General features: G+C 40.4%; 1 protein-coding gene across 18 annotated transcripts in view; it reads right to left on the reverse strand.

The window, feature by feature from the left end:
- nrxn3b (neurexin 3b) overlaps nucleotides 1-22,198 on the reverse strand; it is a 295,437-nt gene that overhangs the window by 166,522 nt on the left and 106,717 nt on the right. For 10 of the 18 annotated variants that reach the window (XM_034900806.1, XM_034900808.1, XM_034900799.1 and 7 more), the window contains 9 exons: nucleotides 11,771-11,974; nucleotides 10,137-10,163; nucleotides 8,402-8,521; nucleotides 7,648-7,760; nucleotides 6,263-6,531; nucleotides 5,676-5,866; nucleotides 4,746-4,919; nucleotides 3,740-3,766; nucleotides 1,513-1,632 (listed from right to left, as the gene is read on the reverse strand). In XM_034900806.1, coding sequence (XP_034756697.1) covers nucleotides 1,513-1,632; nucleotides 3,740-3,766; nucleotides 4,746-4,919; nucleotides 5,676-5,866; nucleotides 6,263-6,531; nucleotides 7,648-7,760; nucleotides 8,402-8,521; nucleotides 10,137-10,163; nucleotides 11,771-11,974 — 1,245 coding nt within the window. The remainder of the gene's footprint in view (nucleotides 1-1,512; nucleotides 1,633-3,739; nucleotides 3,767-4,745; nucleotides 4,920-5,675; nucleotides 5,867-6,262; nucleotides 6,532-7,647; nucleotides 7,761-8,401; nucleotides 8,522-10,136; nucleotides 10,164-11,770; nucleotides 11,975-22,198) is intronic. The other 8 variants (XM_034900814.1, XM_034900805.1, XM_034900815.1 and 5 more) reach the window with 3 other exon arrangements.

Below are 22,198 nucleotides of genomic sequence, written 5' to 3' on the forward strand. Positions count from 1 at the left end.
AGTAAACTACAAAATTCCCATTCAGGGCAATATCACTCTTTTAAGGATGCTATTATACGCTTAGACAGTCCAGTCAATATTAGTGGACAAATATATCTCCAAAACCAGAAACAGGAGAACCAAGACTTAAACCTGCACTGTCATGGGATGCCAAATAACTCACTTTACCCTTGTGGTTCGGGACAAAATATGCCTGTGTTGGTCGGAAATCAATGACAGCTCCCTCTAGGACATCCCAGGCAGCAGCATGAGGTGAAATAATGAGGGCTTCTCAACACTAATTAACACAAACACACAGCTCCCAAAGAAAGAATCAAAGACAATTACTTGCTCTGCGTGGACACGATTACGTCGGATGATCTTTCACAGAGGGAGAAAAAGAGGAGAGTGAGATGGAGGGGCAAAAAAAAGAGAGAAAAAATAAAGTTGAAGATATGAAGTCACACACAGTGGCCGGATTTAACATCAGAAAGGTCTGGATGATTAGGGGATGCCAGTGCTGACAGAGAGCAGCTCTCCTAACAGCCTCTACCACCTCATTAGTCTGGCCCAGCAGCAGTATGCCCCGACTATTAACCGCTAAATGAAAGACCGCCAACCGTGATTACTGAAGGGAAGTCCCCTGTTGTCATGGGGATAAGACACACACACACACACACACACACACACACACACACACACACACACACACACAGATAGCTATTTGAAGGGCGTTTATGAAAAGGCGATTGAGGCAGAAGTGGATATTTTACACATCATCAGTCACAGCCGTTCACTCCGAAGCCCAAAAAGTGAAAGCTCGGGACATGAAGCATTTGTCACGAGAAATTGCCTGCATTGCAGCAGAAAAAAAATATAACCACCCTCAACAACTGCCTGCAAACTCTCAGTGGCTTCATTTAAAGATCACATGAAGCTTTCAGCTCCACTTTCATGCAGCAAATCTGACAAAGGCTTAATAAGCACATGAGTGAAACTGCCCTGGAGTCCTTGAGTCAAGGATATGGTGCTCACTGTTGCAGAGAGGATGGCACGGCTCCATACAATAGGTAAATCCAATTTATGTGCGTGTGTGTGTTTGTGTTTGTAGTTTTTATAAGGGTGAAATGACTGCACGTATCATAATAATGTGTTTTTATGCACTTCTATACACAGAATATGGTTATGTGATAAAAGTGAAATAGGGCAGTTGAGTATGTGTGTGCCTGGTGTTGACTGAATGCACACAATGTTTAAGGAGTGCTCCTACTATTTAGCATTGCACTTCCATACAGTAAAAGGGACTTTTACTTATTAATATGGGTTAAGCTGAATTGGAAATTGGATCCTTTACTTCCCATAATGCAACTTGAGTTTTGTAAAACAATCCCTGACTGGTGAGTGCCCATGTTTTCCAAGTTTAAGCCAATATTACCTAATAGATGTCACTTGAGTAATGTCCTCAGGCTTGAAAGCTCTCTTCAGAGCCACAAGATCCACATATAAAACAAGTCAATCTTAAGCGATACTCACGGTCGTTACAGTGAGTCCCCGAGTAAGACGTCATAGAGCAGTCGCAAGTGAAGTTCTCCCACTGCTGGATACACACCCCCATGTTGGCGCACGAGTCTTCCTGACAGGTCGTACTTGGGCCTGGACAAAAGGCGGGAGGGAGAAAGAAAGAAATACCACAAGAGCACAGTCAAGCAACAATAAGAGCTACTGCTGAGCTTTAACAATGCAGGACCCATGCAGGAGAAATGCACCAGTGAGAAATAGATATACAGTATGTGGCCCTAGAAGAAAGAACAAGGAAGCAGACAGTGCCACCACAGGAAGCCTGACCTGGAGTACAACACATTTAAAACAGTCTGGGGAATCCTGTTTCATGCTGGGTAAAGCGGAAAACACAGTGGCAAGCCGAAGCAGTGGTTTTTCACAGGATCAACAGCACGCTTTTCAAGCAGTGGAAGCATTGGCATTTTCTGAGTTAATTGCTGTAAAAGAAACTGCTCTGCAGAAAGCAATGCTAGTTTAGTTCTAGTCTGCATTTAAGACATGCTACATCAGACAAATTGTACCACATAAGGGCTGATGTGATGGCACTGTCAACGTCCCTTCATTTCCTTCTTTGATTCTTGAGAGTATGTGCTGGTGGACATGCATGCCATTTTCATCATTCCAACAAGTAATACAAAAATAATAATAAAAAAAGTTTTATGAGAGTAAAACTTTGAACGCTGCATTCCCTCTGAACAAGCAAGACAACACAAAAAAAAAAACTTTTAACAAATGACTCACGGATAAAAGAAATTCCATTACATAATACTCATTTATACAAAGTAAATGCCGTTAAAATGGCTATGGCAATTTTCTTTCCAAACCTCTCTTTCACTTTGAGAATACACGGTGAAAACTAGACACACTAGGCAGACAGAGTTCATGTAGAGCAGACGAGGAAAGAAAGAAAAAAGATCACTTGGGAACACTTAGTGCATTCGTCGCGTATGCACAGTCGGACAGGAGTTGAGGAGGGTATTCAAAGTGAAACGGGATGTGTGTTTGCTATTCTTCTACACCACACATAGCTCTTACCTTTGAATACTTATACTTAGAGGGAATGCAGTTAAGGACAGATAAATAACGAGGTAAACAATGCCCCCGTCGGAGTCCAGACAGATACGGGGGAGGGGGAACTTGACAGATCCCCTCTGATAACCACATTGTAAATAAACCAAAAATAAATAAATAAATTAAACAGTCCAAATAAATGGCAGACAAATGCAAGTTAACGGTGTCAATTGTCTTGTGCAAGACAATGTGAAGAGAAGAAAGACATTTGAAGTGGAGAAAAGAGCAAGTTTGCCAGCTGAAAGTGCATTTACTGTGTAATGTACGGTGATGGCAGTCAACCAGGCATTTCCGACACTGTGCGCATACATGGATTTCTGTATCATATCAGCGGGAATCTCGTGTCTGCATGTGCACGTCGCTGCTTGTTTGTCAGTGTGAGCGATTGCGTTTGAGCGTTGCAGCAGGAGGTCGCTCGCTCTCTGAAAAACACTCTCAGCTGGGGAAAGTAGCACACATGATATGTTTTCGGAAAAAAAGAGCGACAGTAAGAGGGGTCTGACATCAGAAAGCATGCCGATGTTAAGATGTGCGGTGACAGCCTCTTCCTGAGGTCTATGCAGGCTTTTGATGTGTCACAACTGGCATAGTTGACATAGTGCTGCCACAAATTGTCAAATTTAGCACAGCTTTTATACTATATGAGTGCGATACATTTACATCACTTATCCAACCAAATCAGTTTACTCTGTTTTTATACTTGTGTATTATTATTATTATTATTATTATTATTATTCTTTGCAACTTTTTCAATAATGTTATACCTATTCTGGTGGATAGCAGGTAAAAAAAACATGTTAAGACCATTTATATAACTGTTATATTCAGTTTAATGTGCCAGAATTTAACATATGTTTGGCTACATTCACATTGCAGCAGTGCTGTAGTTTGAAAATGTAGTGTCCGCGCAATAATCAATTTTGTTTTTTTCTAGTTGCTTAATCAGATGTTTTCTCCGCCAGTAGTCTCTCTATCACTTGTTATCTTTGTGTGTGTTTTTTTATTTCAGAGAGCGAGCCACCTCTGCGGCACCAAGGGAACATTACTGCCATGGTGACACCCACGATGCATTGCACATAGCAGACTTTCAGACGAGCAGGCCTCAGAGAGGCTGTGTTTAACCCTCTACCTTGCAGGTCGGCTTTGGTGAAACCAACTTTGTTAGCGCAGAAAAAAAATAAACAGAACAGAGCAGAGCGAAAAAAAAACAAGAGTAAAGGTTAGTAAGGGACCAGCATTTTTAGTGTTTGTTAAACTTGTACAAAGTCACTTTGGCAGAGTGCAACATGGGAGAATGTGTTGATTTGTTAGTTAGGGTTCAGCTCCCGAGAAAGATCCTACATGGTGGTTTTTCTAGTTATAAAATATATTTTATAAGTGTGATATTGACTTTAAAAATCATGGCCAAATCTTGTTTTGTTCATAAAGGCCACTTTGCATTACTTTAAACTTATCTTAATCTTCTGCTGCCCTCTAGAGTAAGAGGCTATGCAGAGGCCCGCACCATACACTAGGAGCATCATGTATTTGGACACAATAGAATTTGTAATTGGAAAAAGTCATGACTTAGAATATCTAATACAGATTGAAACAGCTTCAAGCAAAATAAGATTGATTTGTGATTAAAATAATAAACACTAAAGAGCCATCAAATTAATGATTGTCTTGCTGTACAAACACCACATCAGCTGCAGCTTATTTGGATTCTGTAAAACTAGAAAACTTGTTTGCATTAAGATGGAGATATTAGGTGCTGGTGAAGAAAAAAAGTAAGGCGGTAGCACCATTTTACTATGCAATACATTTAAAAGATATTCATTTTCTTTCATAATTTGGTTAAATAGGATATTTTTTAATTTATAACTCAGGTTTCCGTACTTCCATTTATCTTAAAATATATTGATGCAACATAAAAAGTTAACAAGCCATTATTAGAGAAAAGGAAAAAAAGATGTGAAAGACAAATTTGAAGTATTTTCCTATGATGTGAAAAATGACTTGCAAAGGAAGGGAGAAAATAAGTGGGATTAACAATGCCAGCAAGTGGCTTTAAGGGCTACTGAAGAGCTTCCTAATTAGACTAATGAACCTCACACAGCAGGTCATGATTCTTTTACGCTACAGGCCATCTGTACCTTCACAGCCACGCTCAATCTGCCCGCTGCGGAAAAGGGCGTCGTTGATGAGATCTGGCAGGCGGCCGTTGAGATCAACTGAGGCCAAACAGCCTTGGAAGCCCTCCCGAGAAACCACCAGCTTAGGGAGATTCTGGTACATGTTGGGTCCCAAACCGCCAACAAACAGGTCACCTGGAGGGAGAAAATATAAGTGAGTATTTAAGTAAGTTTGATAAATACTACTTTTGTAATGATAATTTAACATAAAAACAATTTATTTTTTGGGGCATTTTTAGCCCTTTACTGACAGGACAGCTGAAGAAATTAAAGGGGAGAGAGAGGTGGGATGACATGCAGCAAAGGGCCAAAAGTCGGAGGCTTCTTTACATCTCTACATCTGACAATCCAGGTTATCACCTATTGTCTGTCTAAAGTAGGGATACTTAAAATCTCGTGGAAAATTCATATGTAGACTTTTAATCCAAATGTTTAAGTACTACTAATTTAAAGCATTATGACTCGGGTCTGACTCAAGTCATGTGTAGGTATAATGCTTGGCATGCTGTTGTCGTTGTATGACATTCTTACACCTTCATCATGAAGACAATCAATTTAATTTCTTAATTTCTCCAAAAGAAATGATGTGGTACCATAGACAGTATATAAAGATGGATTTCGAATCTCAACTTCCTCCCACTGTATGAAAGTGAAGCCAAAATATCCTGGATACAGGCGGGGCCCGTTTGTAATTTTGGAGCCAGAATCTGCACAGTACTGATGAACCCATTCAAACCAATCACAAGTCAATCCCAGCTGTCAATCAGGACGTTTCATCCCATTTTTATAGCATCAAATAAACAATAAAAACAAAACCTTTCAGAAACATGAACAGTGGGAGATCAAGATATGGTTTGACTTATACAGTCTATAAATCAACCCGGGTCGTACCTTTGAGGTCGAGGTTCTTGGCTCCGTTGACATTCTGAGTGACTGACTTTGTATCCACCTTGAGCGTGTGTGTGTTGGAAGCGTCCCTCGTGATGACCACGTTATGCCACTGGTTATCGTTCAGTGGGTTGTCACTGTTCCCCTTCAGCAGACTTGGCCCGTTTCCCAGGTCGAACACATAGTGGATAAACCTGGCAGAGGACAAGCGCAGCAGATGAATACATCAGGCTTTGTTAGTGTAAATGTGTGTGCAGTTTGCAGTACGTCTGCTTTTATCTTGCCGGTCTGATTAAAATTAATTGGGAAAAACTTTCACAATCAGCTTGCATTGCTCTGACACTAATAAGAGTTAAACTGATAAAGAAAGAAATTTTTCCTGCAACAGGAGGATGTTTGTCACAAGCTTACAAAAGGTGCAACAGCGAATTGGGATTGATTGTTGGGTCAAACTCAACTGTTAAAATCCTATTGCCTTAAGAAACAAACTACGCCCACATTAGCATTGCTATTTTAATTGAATTATTATCTCTGAACTACAGCCACTGAATAAAACATCAACATGCAGGCATCATCAGTGTCGCGCTCACCCTTTGACCAGCTCCACGGCAATAAAGTCATTCCCGTCCCCGCTGTTAAAGATGATGAAACCGTCGGACGATGTGGTTTTGAACTGAAAGAAGAGGTGCATGGTGGTATAGGCCTGCAGAGTGGCTAAGCCCAGGTAGCTGCCCTTGGTCTTGAATGTGATGGGGTCGGCGATGATGAAGCGTATACCGAATCGCGCGTTGAGCTCGCAGAAGTCAATGTCCCCGTTCTTGCACATGTCGATGTACTGCATGCCGTTAAACTTGAGGCTCTGTGGTGGGAGTTGTTGAGAGACAGTGTTGTTAAAGCACACTTTAATTACATTGTTTTTTATTTAATTGACTCCAGTTTAACATGGTAACACAGTACCCAAAGCTGCCAAATGACCAACCTCCAATATTGTGTTTTGAATAGTCATACCTAATCCAAGGAGTATATATTACCTAATCCAAGGAGAATATTTTATATTCCGTGCAAATACAGTAAAGTTAAGAAATATATATTGTCATGAATACTTCATAAAGACACCTTCCGCCAAGAGGATGAATAATAATGGGTAAAACTTGCTAAAGAAAACAACAGTGTCCTTTGAGCTAGCAAGCTACACACTGAAAATGTCAGGTATTTAAAATTAATTTGGTTCGTGCAATAAGACAGGCCTGCTTTGTTCTTTAGGTAAATTACTGTAAAGATTTACGTTTTGGACCCAAAGGCACGATTGCTCTGGAGAAAGTACACACAGTGATGCACTGGTAAGAGCAAATTACATTTAATGTAATGTATTCAGAGAAAGCCACCGTCAAGAGTCCGGAGCTTAGCGCCGCCCAACATGATTGTGATTGGTTCAACCCTTGTGTTGTCTTCCCATCAAAATTGAAAGTAACAAAAGAACACTTTTGTTGACGCTTTTTATCCATGTTTTTAATTTTTCTTATGTTTTTGTCCCATTTTCAACACTTTTTCAATGTTTGTCACTTTTTTTCCATGTTTAACACTACGTTACACTTACTTCCCAATTTTAGTTTTACAGTTAATTTTGGAATTTATGATAAACAAACCTCAAAAATTGCATAAGACACCCCTAAAATTCATGAAAGTAGAGATTTTTACTTGCCAAAGAGCGTTGTGTGGAATCAATTAAGTTTTGGGTAATTAAAAAGAACACTGATGTATGAAAACGGGTCAATTTGACCCAAGGACAACATGAGGGTTATAGAATTGCAAGCAATCCTGAGCGTTTTTGTTCTCCTATCCTATAATGTATGTGTGGTGTAGCCATACCTTACTCCACAGCGTTGTGGAGATAGGTCTGTCGATGCGACACTAATCTGTGACTAACGTTTGTTGAAATCACACGTCTGCTGCGTCGGGATGTTTTGATTCATACCTGAAGATGCCCAATAAAAGGGGAGGGAGCAGACGAGACAAAACGTTTCTCGGTCAAGATGCCCGTCTCCACGTTGTTGAACTCTAGACGGGTGTGATCGCCTGCCATCTGACCTGAGATGGAGGAGGGAAGACAAAGGAAAAGAAGCCGATGGATGAAGCGGTGGAAGAGGAGGAAGGCCACTGCAACCCTAACCCAAACAACCCAGTTGCACTTTATGTCATGCTGATGTAATAACCCTACCAATGCTGACAGTCAAGTAAAACCAAAAATGGGGAAATCACAGACCAATAAATTGTTAGATGAGGTCCAACCAAGTCTCATGGCATTTTGTGCCACATTATTTAATGGATTTGTGTACACTGACACGTTTATCTTGTTTTTGTTTTTGTTACGGTGAGCATGTTTTTAAATTAATTTATTTCAATGGGAAGCAAGTTTCAGCACAACTACGGTAGTGAGTTCTATTAAATGCCAAAAATCTCCCCTGGAGACCGGGGATCGTCTCCCACATGCGACATTTCCTTTCCCCGTTGCTCTTTTCCTAAACCCAACCTCCCCGTTGTTGCCGGCGTCCCCCAGAGACCGCGGGTCGTGTCCTGCGTGCAACCTTTTCTTTCCCCGTTCTTCTTTTCCTAAACCCAGCCTCTGTACAGATGCTTCCCATTACGTGCTCCCATAAGAGGAAAATTGTATGATCATGCACATCATGAATGTTGTAAATTAGCAAAATAAGAGTTGACAAGAGTAATACCTTCAGCCATGTCGTCATCCACAGTGAGTTTGAAGTTTTTACCGCGGCGGACCACTCGTACTGAGTGCCACTCATAGTCGTTGAGCTTTTGTCCGGCATAAAGAACCTCAGGGCCCTTGCCTGAAGAGGAGGGTTAGTTAGTCAAGGGACGGGGGAAGCACACGCACAAACCAAATCTCTGTTTTCACAACTAATGCCACAGATTGGAAAAATCAACCAGGAAAACAATTTTAGTTTTTAGTTTTTTTAACTATTTTTAGTCAGATTAAAATAAAAGTCTTTATCATACAGAGATAGTCTTACTCTCTAAACAAAAATTTGGTTTTGACTTGACAACAGAGGAAAACAATACAACAAATCACAACTGACAGCAAAATAAAAGCAAACATTTGCTGTAACTCATGCAAGGACTCAAAAGCTGTGACTAAGAATTCACATGTTATTGAAAACAACCGTGTCTCTCTCTCTCTCTCTCTTGCTTATATTCCATAGTTTTGAACTTTTGAGTAATCCTTCTGTGTTATACTTCGACTTAAATAGCCTGTTGTACCGGTTTACTTACAAAAAGTCACAAATTGTACTGCAGTTTCACTGTAGCTGTCATGATAACATGCCTGTCACTAACCACTAGAGGGCAATCCAGACCCATTCAACTCACAATCCTGAATCTGTTGAATAATATTGAATGGAACACAGGGTTGGAATCTAAAGAAGCGGTGTTCAAAAGTAGTCACCTAAAGTCATTTGTAGACTAAATTCAGGATTTTAATCTGGCAACTAAACTCCTGTTGTGCATTGTTGCCCTGTTCTGTGTGGGAAAAAACATGTCTCCTTGGAGAAACCAAAGTCTAAATGACCCAACTCTGTAGACAAATACTAGTAGTTTAAAGTATCAAATTTAAGAATGTATGCTTGTTGTGACTTTAAATCAAGATTTTGTTAAATATAGAATTTTTGGCACATTGTGGCTTGTATTCAGGCCACTGTATATTGCTGTTATTGGTAGTGTACTATATTGTGGTTGGCTGCATTAAAAGGCAAACTTAACTAAAATTAATTAACTAACGTTAAGTTAAAAAAAAAGAAAAAAAGATTCCAAATGAATTAAATCAAAAAGTGTCATTAAATTAATAAAATAAAGGTTTGAATTTGCAGCATGTGTGCACTGGAATACTAATTAATGACAATAATCAATTGGTATGAACAGAGGTCTACAATCTGTTTTCTCTCTCTCTCTCTCTCTCTCTCGGCTGTGAGCACTTATGAAAATAATAAAAATAAAATAAGAGTCCCCTTCATGAGTAACAGCATGTCTGCTAACACCATCTATATATCACAATATAGGCCTATATACTGCCGTATGTGTTAAAATAAGGAGGGCAAAGACAACAAAGCAAGTGAGACACAGCAATATACTACAGTATATTTGGGAAAACAATATAGCCCATAAAGTCTGAAAGTGTAAATGTTCAGCGAGTAGCTATAGGCATACAGGGAAAGATTAAGAACTAGTTGCCTGAATCAATTTGAAAAGTGGGCCACTTAAAATACATAGAGTGAATAAAGTCAGATTTGCATAACTTTAATCTCTGGCTATTATTTTATTTCCTCTTATCTGAAAAATCCTCTTATCAGTCCCCTGCATCCACACATTTCTGTCCTTACATCTAGCACACAAGCTATGATCAAACATTGATTGTAGGAAGAAGGCTGCAGAAGAAGAATGTTGACTTACTGGAGTTACAGTTTATCCTGACACAGTCTAGATGGGGAGGGGAGAATAAGTGACAGATGAAATCGCATCCTTCAAGGTTACAGCTGCAGACAACCAAGAGCAAGAAAAGCCACCTTCCGGGGACGGTCACATGACCCCTGGTGGCCATTTTAGCGTGGTTGGCTACTGATGGTCAATATCGCTATACTGATAATGGAAATCCAATTGAATCCCAATTCAATACTAATAAATTACTCTCAATGCTGTAGCCAATAATAATGTACGAATGCTGGTTAATATGACTTTACTGGTTCATATTTGGCTACATGTTGACTTTCAAAATGGTTGCTTGCAATTTAATGGCCACATCAGCAACATCAGAGAGCCAAAATATTTTCCAATAAGCACACTAAAGGGTTTAAACATAGCAATTTTGTTTGAATTGTCATCAAAATTGAGGCTTTACATGGTTTTAAATCATCTAAATCTTTCCATCTATGGCAGAGTGTTGAGCCTGCACCGGCTGGTCATGTGCCGTCAACCGCAACAGAAAAGTGGAAACAAACAGCCTCGAGCCACGCAGCACCAACACCTACAGAGGCCTAAAGAGACCTTCTATCAGAGGGTCCTGTGTAAGTTACTAATGATTATGAAAAATACCATTATCGTGCATTAAATGGATTTTGTTAGAATCTTAAATTCCTTTAGATTTCAAAAGGTCCAAAAGACCACATTGCACATTAAAAACAAAAATATGGACTACAGGTGTTCCATGTTTTTGGCAGCTGTGGTAGCAGAGTGCGTGTATGTATTTACTATACATGTCACATTCAGATATTTTGTGGGAACATATGCTTTATCTGGAGAGTATATATTCTAGGCTCACTGCTATAAAGGCCGGCACTTTACTTAAATGTACCACTTGTGCCACCATCTGCAGGCGCGCTGGGTGCTGTGGCATCGGGCTGTTTGCCAGACGGGCCGCAGGCTCGGGGCCTTTGAAGGGGTGAGTGCCATCTTTGAACAAGGCATGGGAGATGCCAGCTAGACCAAGGGTTACTTATGGACGGAGAGTAACATGAACCTGCTATCATGAGCAAAAATAAATTAAAAAAATACCACAGGAACAGACCCATGTGATAGGAATGCATCAGTGCAGCACTTACATGTACAGAAGCTTAATGTATACCTGCAGTTCTGAATAGATGGCGGAATATTATCTCAAATGTTGCTATTTGAATTAATGCATGTGTGAAAACAACAGTGCCATCTATTAAGAGTAATTCAAGAAGTAAAATACTGCCCATTTGGGAAAAAAAAAATCTTTTTGTACACAATAATGAGCATGACTAAATCTATGATCCGTTCAAAAGATGTGTTGCAGAGCATGGATAACTTTGTTACGTGTTATATTGATGGATATAAAAGTCTACACAGACATCTGAGCATCAAGGCAGAAAAATATACAGTCCAGGCAAGTCAAAAACAATACATGCAACTACAAAGACAAACTACAGAAACTGGTTTAGTGTGTGTTAGGTCTGATATCATGTCAGGACCAGAAAGAAAATGAAAACAAAAGAAAACACAAAGACAGTGAGGCTTCTTCTTGAACCAGAGGGGAGGTGAGCCAACAGGGACGGTTTATACGATACCTAGGTTGACCGTCAGTTTGACTCTCCCGCTGTCTAGCTCGAGCCTCAGTGTGTCTGCTGACTCGCGGGACGTGGCGGCCATGAGCAGGCCGAACGCCCGCTGGGACATGAAGCGGAGAGACACGTCCTCGGCCTCTGTGTGCACAATGTTTGGTATCACCACTTTCATGTACATGCTGCCATCGTATGACAGGATCGATGATTCTGTGACAAAAAGAGAAATGGAAATGTCCTGTTATTTTAATACAGTAAGCTTTAAAGTATCAACAACAGTAATGAGCAAAATGTGAGGCTGTGTCCATTTCTGTGGCTGTGCTGAGAAAAAAAAAAAAAGGAGGCCCAGACACTTTCATACCAGCACAGAGTGGGACAATATATTGCATATGCTTCCCCTTCTGACAGATTTGATTTTGCTACCGAAGTTTTCTATAAGATGAAAGGGAGTGTGTATGAAAGCAAATACACGCACACTCACATTTGGTGTTGAAAAGAGAACCTTTTTTGTGGGACATGCATGCATGTCCCTTATATTTTATCAGTGTGAAACACATACATGTCCCACATGCCCAGTTGCGGCTTTACTTATCATCTCCAGAGTGATAGGCGAGTGTCTCCCAGACTGAGACAGACAGACAGAGCTCAGTGTGCAGAAAATTAAATCATCATTATACATCCTCCTCTACCCTCTATTGACGTTGGTTGCTTGGAAATGTAAATTAGAAGTGGAACACGTACAACCCTACTGTAATGCAAAAACATTGTCCTTGTGTATGCTCACACACTGAACAACACAACCGGTCTTGTAATTAAAAAATGTCAAATAGATCACGTCAGTTTAACAGACAGTAGGGACTTTTCTGTTCCCTTCTTATGGGTACAAAATGGAGGAGAAAGCCAGAGTGAGTGCGGCGAAGAAAGAGGAAAGCTGTCAGCAGACTGGAAGCCTCTTGGGGAGAGAGACACAGATTAAAAAGGGTACCCAACCATGACATACCTGTTTTGACACCTCAGCTTTTAAAAGAGAAAAAATAGCCCTGTGGCCCTTAGAAATGCAGCACCATTTGGCTGCAACTAGGGAAATGCTGAGGCTGTAGGTGAGAGGTTTTGTTGCATTTTACGAGGGAGGGGTTGTACCTGTAACCGATGCAAAGTCGCATGTCACACTTCCTTTTTTGTCCTTTTTACTCAGGGGTCCACTGAATGAAGTCATTTACAGGTTGATTTGTTAAGAAAAATGCTTACCCATGCTAACAGTAATGCATTATTGGATTGCTTCACTAAAATGTAAAAATCCATGCGTTATGTTGTAAAATTTATATACAAGTAACATGAGATCACTGATTGCTTCACTAAAATGTAAAAATCCATGCGTTATGTTGTAAAATGTATGTACAAGTAACATGAGATCACTAAAGCATTTGTCTCGCTGAGCAGTGCGCTGCTGTAAAAATTAAATAAATAAATATATATAAAAATTTGTCTGTGTTGCTTTTAGGGCTGTTGTAAAATCCATTCTATGAACAAGCTGCCGACTGTGGATACAGTAGCCTTGAGGATAATGAAACTTTGGCTCACCATTGCTTCACTCAATTTTAAATTGCGCCGGCTCCCTCCCTCTTTGTGTCTCCTTTGCTCTCAGGAGCACTCTTAAGAAAAGACACGGTCACACATCCACACATGCATTTCACGCCAGCCAAACCATAGATGGATCCCCTAACTGACAGAGGCATGTATCGATTTGGGAGCCAGGTCAGGTCCCTGGCTCACACTTAAAGAGGGGGGGCATGCTGAGAGTCAATCTGCTGCTCAAAAAACACAAACAGACAAGGACAGACATGGAAAGAACCTGATAAAACTAAATGTGATGTCCAGAGTTTTGGCACATGTGGCACAGCACCCTAGATAAAAGGGTTTCTGAAAATTTGTTCAGGTGTTTGTAGCTATGAAAATTTGACATTGAGATTGAAACACAGTCTCACAGTGTCATCTATACAAAGAAAAATGCTCACTGGCTGTCAAGGACATTACCATAAAAATGGGAGCGAGATGTAACAAATACCAGCCATCTAATCACAGCTATGGGGGTGTTGATTAATGGGCAGGGGAATGCAATCTATGAAGGTAAATATGTTGAAATATGTGAGAGCTTGTAGAATATGATTTGAGAACGTGCAGAATGAAAAATATTAACTTGAATGTTAAAATTTGTACTTGTAGAAACTGTTCACACACCTGTTTTATGAATGTGAAGTCACAAGCAAAAATATTCACAAATGTTTAGATTGATATTTACATGAACATTATGACAGTTGCATGATCTTGGGCAGTGAGATGCGTTGGTTCACCACTTTGGTCCAGACTGATATCTCAATAACTATTGGATGGATTGCCTTGAAAGCTTGTACAAATATTTATGATTCCCCCCATATGAATGGTTGTTAAAATAACCCCAGCCTGTTTTAAGAGCATAAACAACTTCCTAACCAGTTAGTGAATATGTTTGACAGATCCACAGTCAACACTGTGCATAAGCAAGCAAATAACTAAACATTCAGTTCAAATGGTCAGTTTTTGTGGACAGCATTCTTTTTGGGGCAAAGTAGTCCCCCATCATGTCTGAATGTCATCGATTCATTTCTGCTGGGATTGGCTGTGTTGTTGTCAAATGGCTTTTTATTGTCCAAGTGAGGAAAGGGAAGCCTTTGGTTGACAGTGGTTCAGTGAATTGTATTCCCACTGCACGAGTCTCTCTGTTTTGAGTTGCAAAAGGAAAAACAGAGGAAAGGCTGAGGTTATTTTAAGACTGTCGACATGGTCCATTTGGAACAACAGAAGGAAGGTTCAAGAAGAAAGAAACAAGAAATCTTTTAAAATTCTAACTCCCGAGATAACTGACCAAGCGTCCATATGCCTCACACTATTCCTTACTGGTAAAAAAAATCCTGAAAACTAAAAGAAGAAATAAGGTGAGGATATAAAGATGTCTACACAGAATCCTTTTTGTGGAAGCCATCATTTATGGCCATTTCCTTTCTACCTAATTAGATATAAAACTTTACATTTCAGTCAGCATGAAGAGGTACACAAACAAACCTCACAGCTGTAGCTTTGTTTGACTCTTTATTCCCCTCAGAGGTGGCCTTCTTCATAGGTTTATAGTGGTGGCTGGCCAACAGCTCTGCAGTAGTGAGCACACATTCTTACAGGAGGAAATCAGAATGACACACTTCCATAACAACTTGCCTCTTACACTACTGGAAGTAGTAGAAGAAAAGGCACAAAACGGCAGACAGATACACACTCTAAATGAATGCTAATGTTGCCCGGTGTGTATATAGGCATCTCTCTCTTTCTCTCTGTTCTTAGCGAGTGCCTTTGTCTTCATCTTCGAGACTGTTTACCATGTTTTTACAGAATGGAACAGGCTCACAGAGTTCTTCTCTCTTTTAACATTATTTTTTTAGTCTCTTTAATGTAGTTTTTACAGAGAGTGTTTTTATTATGGGAGCTGCCTACAAAAAGGCACAAAATTACCTTTTAGGTGAAGCCAAAATGGCGATTTACTCAGAAGGAATCACTGCACAATAAAAATTAATGACATTTTGAGCATGTTAAGTGGCTAAAAACATGTTTAAAACTTGCCCTGTTTCAGCCTGTTGGGTGCTAACTCTGTCAGGGGGATAACACAATCTAGGCATTACCAATTGGTTTTGATTTTCTCCAAATTTACAAACAACAGAGCTACGTGTTGGAATCAACCAGAATTCTCCTTTAAGATCACAGACACTTCCGTTATTATTACAAATGACTAGAGGTCACCAGGTAATACTAATCCCGTGAAAACAGGGCTTTAGACCAAGGTTGTATAACTGAGAAATGCCTCTTTAAGCTAGTACTCAGTCTTTCAAGTTGCCAGCTGTTTAATAGTTAACTCAGGTACCAGAATAGAAGTGAAAAGCAAAAGTGAAAGCAAACAGCTGAGCCAAACATCACTTTACAATTGTAAAGAATTAAACATCCGCAATAGAATATAGTCATTCCTAGAGGATGTAAAGCTATTAACAGGCCTCTGCAATATACTGCAGGTGATAGCACACCATTCAAATGCTGTATGTATAAGTGTTTAGACTTGTGTGCCTGCACAACATGATCTGTGAAACACACACACACACACACACACACAGTATGTACTCCTCAGTAAAGTGTTTCTAAAGACAGATACTGTATCGGCAGTGATGAGGCTGTCATTTCAGATGGTAATTAAGCTGCTACTTGTCAGTCTGTGTGTGTGTGTGTGTGTGTGTGTGTTCCATTGGGCCCCACACTTTACATAATTAGCCATCCAATTGAAGCAGAAGATGGAGGAGGAGTAAAGCTATTAAGTGAGATGCTTCACAAAAATATAGAGTAGTATAGAGATTGGGGGTGGAGAATATGCTAGTCAAATCTCTTCAGCATGCGCGCGCACACACACACACACACACACACACACACACACACACACACACACACCCTTTTCAAACGCTCAAAATCTGTTTTCTTTCTCTCCTGTTTTTCCTTTCTCTGTGTTCCTGCCTTGGCCGTAACTGTGAAGGATTATCTAATCTCCCCCCTACCTCACAGAGTGACAAGTCTTTGTTTTGATAAACAAACCAACCAGGGCCTTGACTGTCATTGTGGTGTTTAATGCTAAGGCCTGCCCCCCCCCAGCAAAGATAGGGACATTGATAAAGAATTTCACGTGCACTAAGTATGCCTTGGTCTCCTTTTTGTGTGAGTATCTACGGTGTGTTTGTGTGTGTGGTACTATGTGTATACACACTGAGGTAGCAGTTGCACTCAACAGAAGAGGCTCTTGCTATGGACGTTATCCACCGTAATCCTCACCATGTGACATTTCACACATACACACACACACACAGTACTTTTAATAGCATACTCTAGTCCAATAACCCAAACCTCTTGTGAAAGAAAACCACTTTCATAACGCCTCCTGCACACAGCCTACGTGACGTGAGCGTTTTTGTTGCGTGTCAGTTGCTCTCACATATTAACACGGGAGCTGAAATAAAAACGGACACGCCAAGCTAACGCCACACTCATGCCACGCTAACACCACACAGGCAGTGTGCAGAAGCCCTAAAATGCAATTGGTATAAGAAAGGTAAAAATAGTAGTCACACCACAATGCTGTTGTTGCAGTTTGTTTAAATGCATCAGAAGCAGAGGAACTCTGATTCCCTGATAATCATTCCTGTTTAAATGTTTGTATGCCAGCAAATATCCCCAAAAAGTCCCAAAAGCACAAATTGACCTTAAAATATCACGGGGGGATTTAAAAGGCTGCTGAATGACTGCTGAATTAATGTTTACATAACCTTGTGCTGAAATGTATTAATTGTACATATTGTCAATGTCAAAATGTACGTTTCCCCTGGCAATTGTACGGTGGGCCTGAGAGCTCAACACAGTGCAAATTAAGAAAACACATGCAAGGAGACAACACCAGCAAAATATAAAACATCTTTGCCATGTCATGCACAGCATTTAGAGATAGTGCTGCAAGAGGCTCAAAAACTTCTTCCAGTGGACACTAAGTGATAGACACGGCTGTGACATGCAGTGTTTGATGTTACCGTTTGTGAGTAATGGAGTTATTGAAGTTGGCTATCCATCAGTGGCGTTATAAAATCCCCAAGTATGTAAGTTTTGTTTGGCTTATTGGCTTACATTGTAAGCCCATGATTCAGATACTAGTGCAGACTTCAATAACTTCATAACCAACAAACCATGGCAACAACAAGCATATCCCAGCCGTGAGCATCATGTTTTAGTGTCCTCTGTAAACTGTTAGAATGGACAACTGTTCGTTATGTGCTTCTTGCATTGCTTTATCTAAATGCTACGCCTTAGAGTTCGGATTGTAGATGAATCTTTCGGTCTGAGTACAGCAGGCATTAGGAAATGTGTGTCAAAGTCCAACCTGAGCTCAACCCAGTTAAAATCTCATTTTCTTTCTCATACTTATAACACATGTAGGCTATGTTTGTTTGTGTGGAATGCCCGCTTGTATCAAGCAACTTTGGGAAGGCATTCTGAAATGTCAACAGATGAACACATCAGTGCACACGGGGCAACCAGTGCACGTTAGTAAGCTGTTTAATTTAAAATGTTCAACAATTGAACCTTTCCTGCTTGCTTCATTTCCGAGCAATGTCGGAAAGCCAGTGGAGACTCGTTGACGCCTGGGGCCCTGTTATAAAATGAATAACGGGGTTAAAATCCTGTTCCTGGTGAGCAAATGAATGAACTTGGCTTTCAGTCTGGGGGTTATTTTGGACACCGCACACACTGTGTACAAAACTTGAACTTATTCCACCAACTCGGCTCTGGTTGCATGCTTCATCTTTCTCTATCTCTCTTCTGCCCACTTTCCACACACACACAAGCCCACATGCACTGAGCTCTCTCAAAAGGACCCACAGCACCATCTTACAACAAATGCATTACCGCGCTGATGTGACCGAACCCGACCCGAGCCGGACGGTACCTGACATTGGTATCCATGACGTTGATATTTTCCTGTGAAAGTGAAAGTGGGTAAGGATGTTCCTTTTTTTGCTTGTTTTGTGTCTTGCATGTGTTTTCCTAATTTTTAGTGCATCATATTTAGTAAGAAAATCCTACTTAAAGTGGCATGTATACAATTTTTTACCACAATTTGCTAAAAACTAACTCCTTGCATCTTATGGTTATCTTACAGCCATTGCTCTGACTTTTTTTGACATTTACTACATTTCTTTGTGGCGGTTTAAGCACTACTTTGCCATTTTCAGTTTTAAATGATATAAGTAAGACAAGTAAAATAATGTATTGCCTACCATACCATTAAATGCAAGTACAGGCTGTGTTTATTATGAGCGAGCTATTTTACTTTTAGCGGTACTTCCATTTAATCTCCGTAGTCCGTAGGTACCAAAGTATGGGTTAGGGTTAGGGGTTGCCAAAGTGCCCTTGAGCAAGGCACCAAACCCACAACTGCTCAGCGTGCTCATTCTTGTGCAGCTCCCTCACTCTGACATCTCTTTATTAGTGCATGCATAGGTCCTCTTTGTTCATGTGATTTGTATTTAGGGCATGTGTTATGTGTGTAACTGGAACAGAGGGACAAATGTGAATTTCCCCTTTTCAGGATTAATAAAGGCCTATCCTCTTCTTCTTGTCTTTCTCCTTCTGTTTTCTATTCCCTGTAATGGACACACAGTGGTTTGTAGAGAAACCCTGAATTGTAAAACAACGTTCTGTCCCAAACCCAGATTTAGGAAGTAGTCCATTGTAAGCACTATGAAGAATAATATCCCCATCAGACAGTCAAATTTAGGAGGTCGTCAGCATACTCACCGGGATTATAAAATATTGTGCCGTGCTCAAAGCAGAGATAAATTTACCAGGATATAAAAAAGGGGTTGATGTAGCATCAATATGAAACAGTAAGCAGGTTTGTGCAACAGACAGGCTTTACGCTGGGATGAGGTAAATCCGTAGAGCTTTATCAACATGTGACTGATAGATTCAGTATCTAAAAACAACCCTCTGCACATTCAATTTCAAGTTTAATTTTGTAATGGACATCATAGTGTCCTATTCTTGCTTGTTGTATTCTAGACCAATAAAGTGACTGAATCATTCCCGCGCTGTTAGCCTAACACCGCTGGTAAAAAGTCTTGGAAAGGCATTCTTCAAAAGTCTCTTTGAGGTGGATTTTTATAAGCAAATCGTCTTTGACCTGAAGGATGTTAAGTTATGATTAATGACTGTTTATGATTTATGGGAAACATTTCTTCTTAATGGGTCGCTAAACACATGGGCACACAAGGGTCACTCTTTGTGTACAAACATACACACATATACAACTATTTGGAAAAGCCTGAGTACCTGCTGCGTCAGTTGTGTGAACAGACTCTCTAATGGAAGTGGCCACTACAAGACCTTAGCCCTGATTTTTTCCCCCATAGTCCCATATCGGCAAACATCTTGGCTCACCGCTCGCATGCACACACTCAAAATTGTATTCAATGCAAATCGTATTTGACCTGAAGGATAATAAAGTTATGAATAATGGGTAAGGATTAACAAAATGGCACTTTGGGGGCACTTGGACTGGCCAGAAGGCTCATTTAGGCCAAAGAGAAAGTAATTTGTGGGGGCACCTAGGCTGGGACTTTAGAGCAAATGTGAAGAATGGAATTGCCCTGTTAAAAAACAGACACATACTGTTAAAAGAACGTTGTAATAGGACTATTTTGCACTCCTAGCAAGACCATTGCGGTCATTTGTCCTAACTTTTATATGATTACAGTCCGTAATCTGGCTGTATCGTAGTGAAAATAAGAAAATGTTCTTTGTCTTTCACAGTATGAGCCGCTGTGATTCTCTGCTGGGTGTGTATGTATGAAAAAGGGAATTTATTGATAAAGTAAGATAAAGTAAGTTTGATGTATGGTTTTGCCTTTGCTGTATCTTCCTCGCTTGACTGTGCATAACATTTTTGTTGCAACAAGCATGGATAAAGATCAGTAAATGTATTGTGTGGGCACTGCCAGGTGCTCTTGACCAAGGCACTTTACCCCCCATCCCCCCCACAACCGCTCAGGGCGCTGGTCCAGCTAGCAGCCCACTCACTCTGACATCTGTTTTTCATGCAATTTGTGCATGAATAGGTCCTGAGCATGTGTGTATTTTTGACCTGTGTGTAGTGATTACTGACAAAACAGAATGTAGATTGTAATTTCCCCACAGGGGATCAATAAACAGTATAAATTGTAACATTTTCAAGTTTTGTTGGTAGAAAAATGACACAACATAACTGGAGAGAGCAAGATGGGGAATGACCATGGATGTATAATAAGAACTGGATACAGTTTTCGAGATGGAGCCCAGTTCTTTCCTTGTTGCTTAGTGATGCATGAAGCCAAAAAAGTTCAAATGACTCGAGAAGCCATCGGCAGAGCCAGCTACTTGCGGTTTAGCACTACGTCTAATTTAAAATGGGGATTAAATGATTTAATCTTGTGGCTCTCCTAGACTTTCCAAATGTTATCTGACTGTATGGATCTGAGTCATGTTGCTGGAGGTTGTGAAGCTCAAAAAAAGTAACCACTGACAGACACTCTTACGGACGTCTCTTTTGCCATCTAATTCGGCCCAGTGGCATCACGAGAAGGACACAGAAGTTGTAATCCAACGGTTTGGCCGATATATCAAAATGGCAAATGCATGTGTTGTGTGGATGACTTTTTTTTATTTTTTTACCTTTAGTTATCCAGGTAAATCGATTGAGAACAATTTGTTTGGGGTTAGGGGTCTTGCTCAAGCGCACCTCGCTGGGAGAGAGCTGCTCTTTCACTTTGTCGGTCTGGGGACACTGAATGTTGATTGACGGCAGATGATTCAACGAATGTTTCACGGGGGTCTGGTTTCTCCAGAAATTCAAAGCCAGACGATCATTGCGGCTTGCTCAGAATAAGATATATTATTATTTTACTAAAATAGTTCACCGAAACGTGTTCCTGAAAATTTTTTAAGTGAGAAATAGGCAGTTGCTGAATCTGTCTTCATTTGAGAAAATCAAAGGGTAGTTTAAAAGATTTTCCACAGATTTTGAGAGACTCTGGTCACGCTCATCATTTCCGGGTTAGCACTCCACGCATGTCGGGTCGGCCAAAATGGCGGCCACTGGCCCCAACAACTCCAGCAATATGTTCAACAAACGAACACAGCCTTGTACTACTGAACTCATCCACATCTGATAAACTCCTCTGTGCCTCCGGTGTAGTGTTAGTACTAAGTATGCAAATGAAATGTACAGTAGCTTACTCCAAAAGGCTCTCCTGTAATTGTTTGATACCAAGTCTGACTACTAAGTTTATGTTGGGCCGTAACACACTTTAACATGTAAACTGCAGTAGGCACACCTGCATGTACACCCAACCAGTGAACCACAGCTCCATCGGGGGGCAGCAAAGTCAAAGACAGCCAGCTGCTGTTGACACCAGCTTCTCATTTGACTTGTTGGAAGATGGAACAGGGAGGATATGAGAAGGGTGGTAACAGGAATGAGGGACAAAAACAAGAAAATAAGGAGTTTTTAGCCGCTAGATGAAAAAACAAATTAAACATCATTTTGCAAAGCAGACAAAAGTCAGGTTAAAATATTTTTTTTTTTAGAAATTGTACAATCAGATACATCTTCCCACACAGGGTAAGGTACCATATCCAGCAAAGGAGCATAGTGTATTTTATTTTGTATCCTTAAAGTCAGTTATTCTCTGGGAAACCATCCTTCCTGCTGGTGTGAGAGGTTTGGAGACTTGTCAATTTCTCAGATGGTCGAACACTGAAGGCTTGATTTCCTCTCTCTCTCTCTCT

Source organism: Etheostoma cragini, chromosome 18 (assembly GCF_013103735.1).
Source record: "Etheostoma cragini isolate CJK2018 chromosome 18, CSU_Ecrag_1.0, whole genome shotgun sequence".
Classification (NCBI taxonomy): Eukaryota; Metazoa; Chordata; class Actinopteri; order Perciformes; family Percidae; genus Etheostoma; species Etheostoma cragini.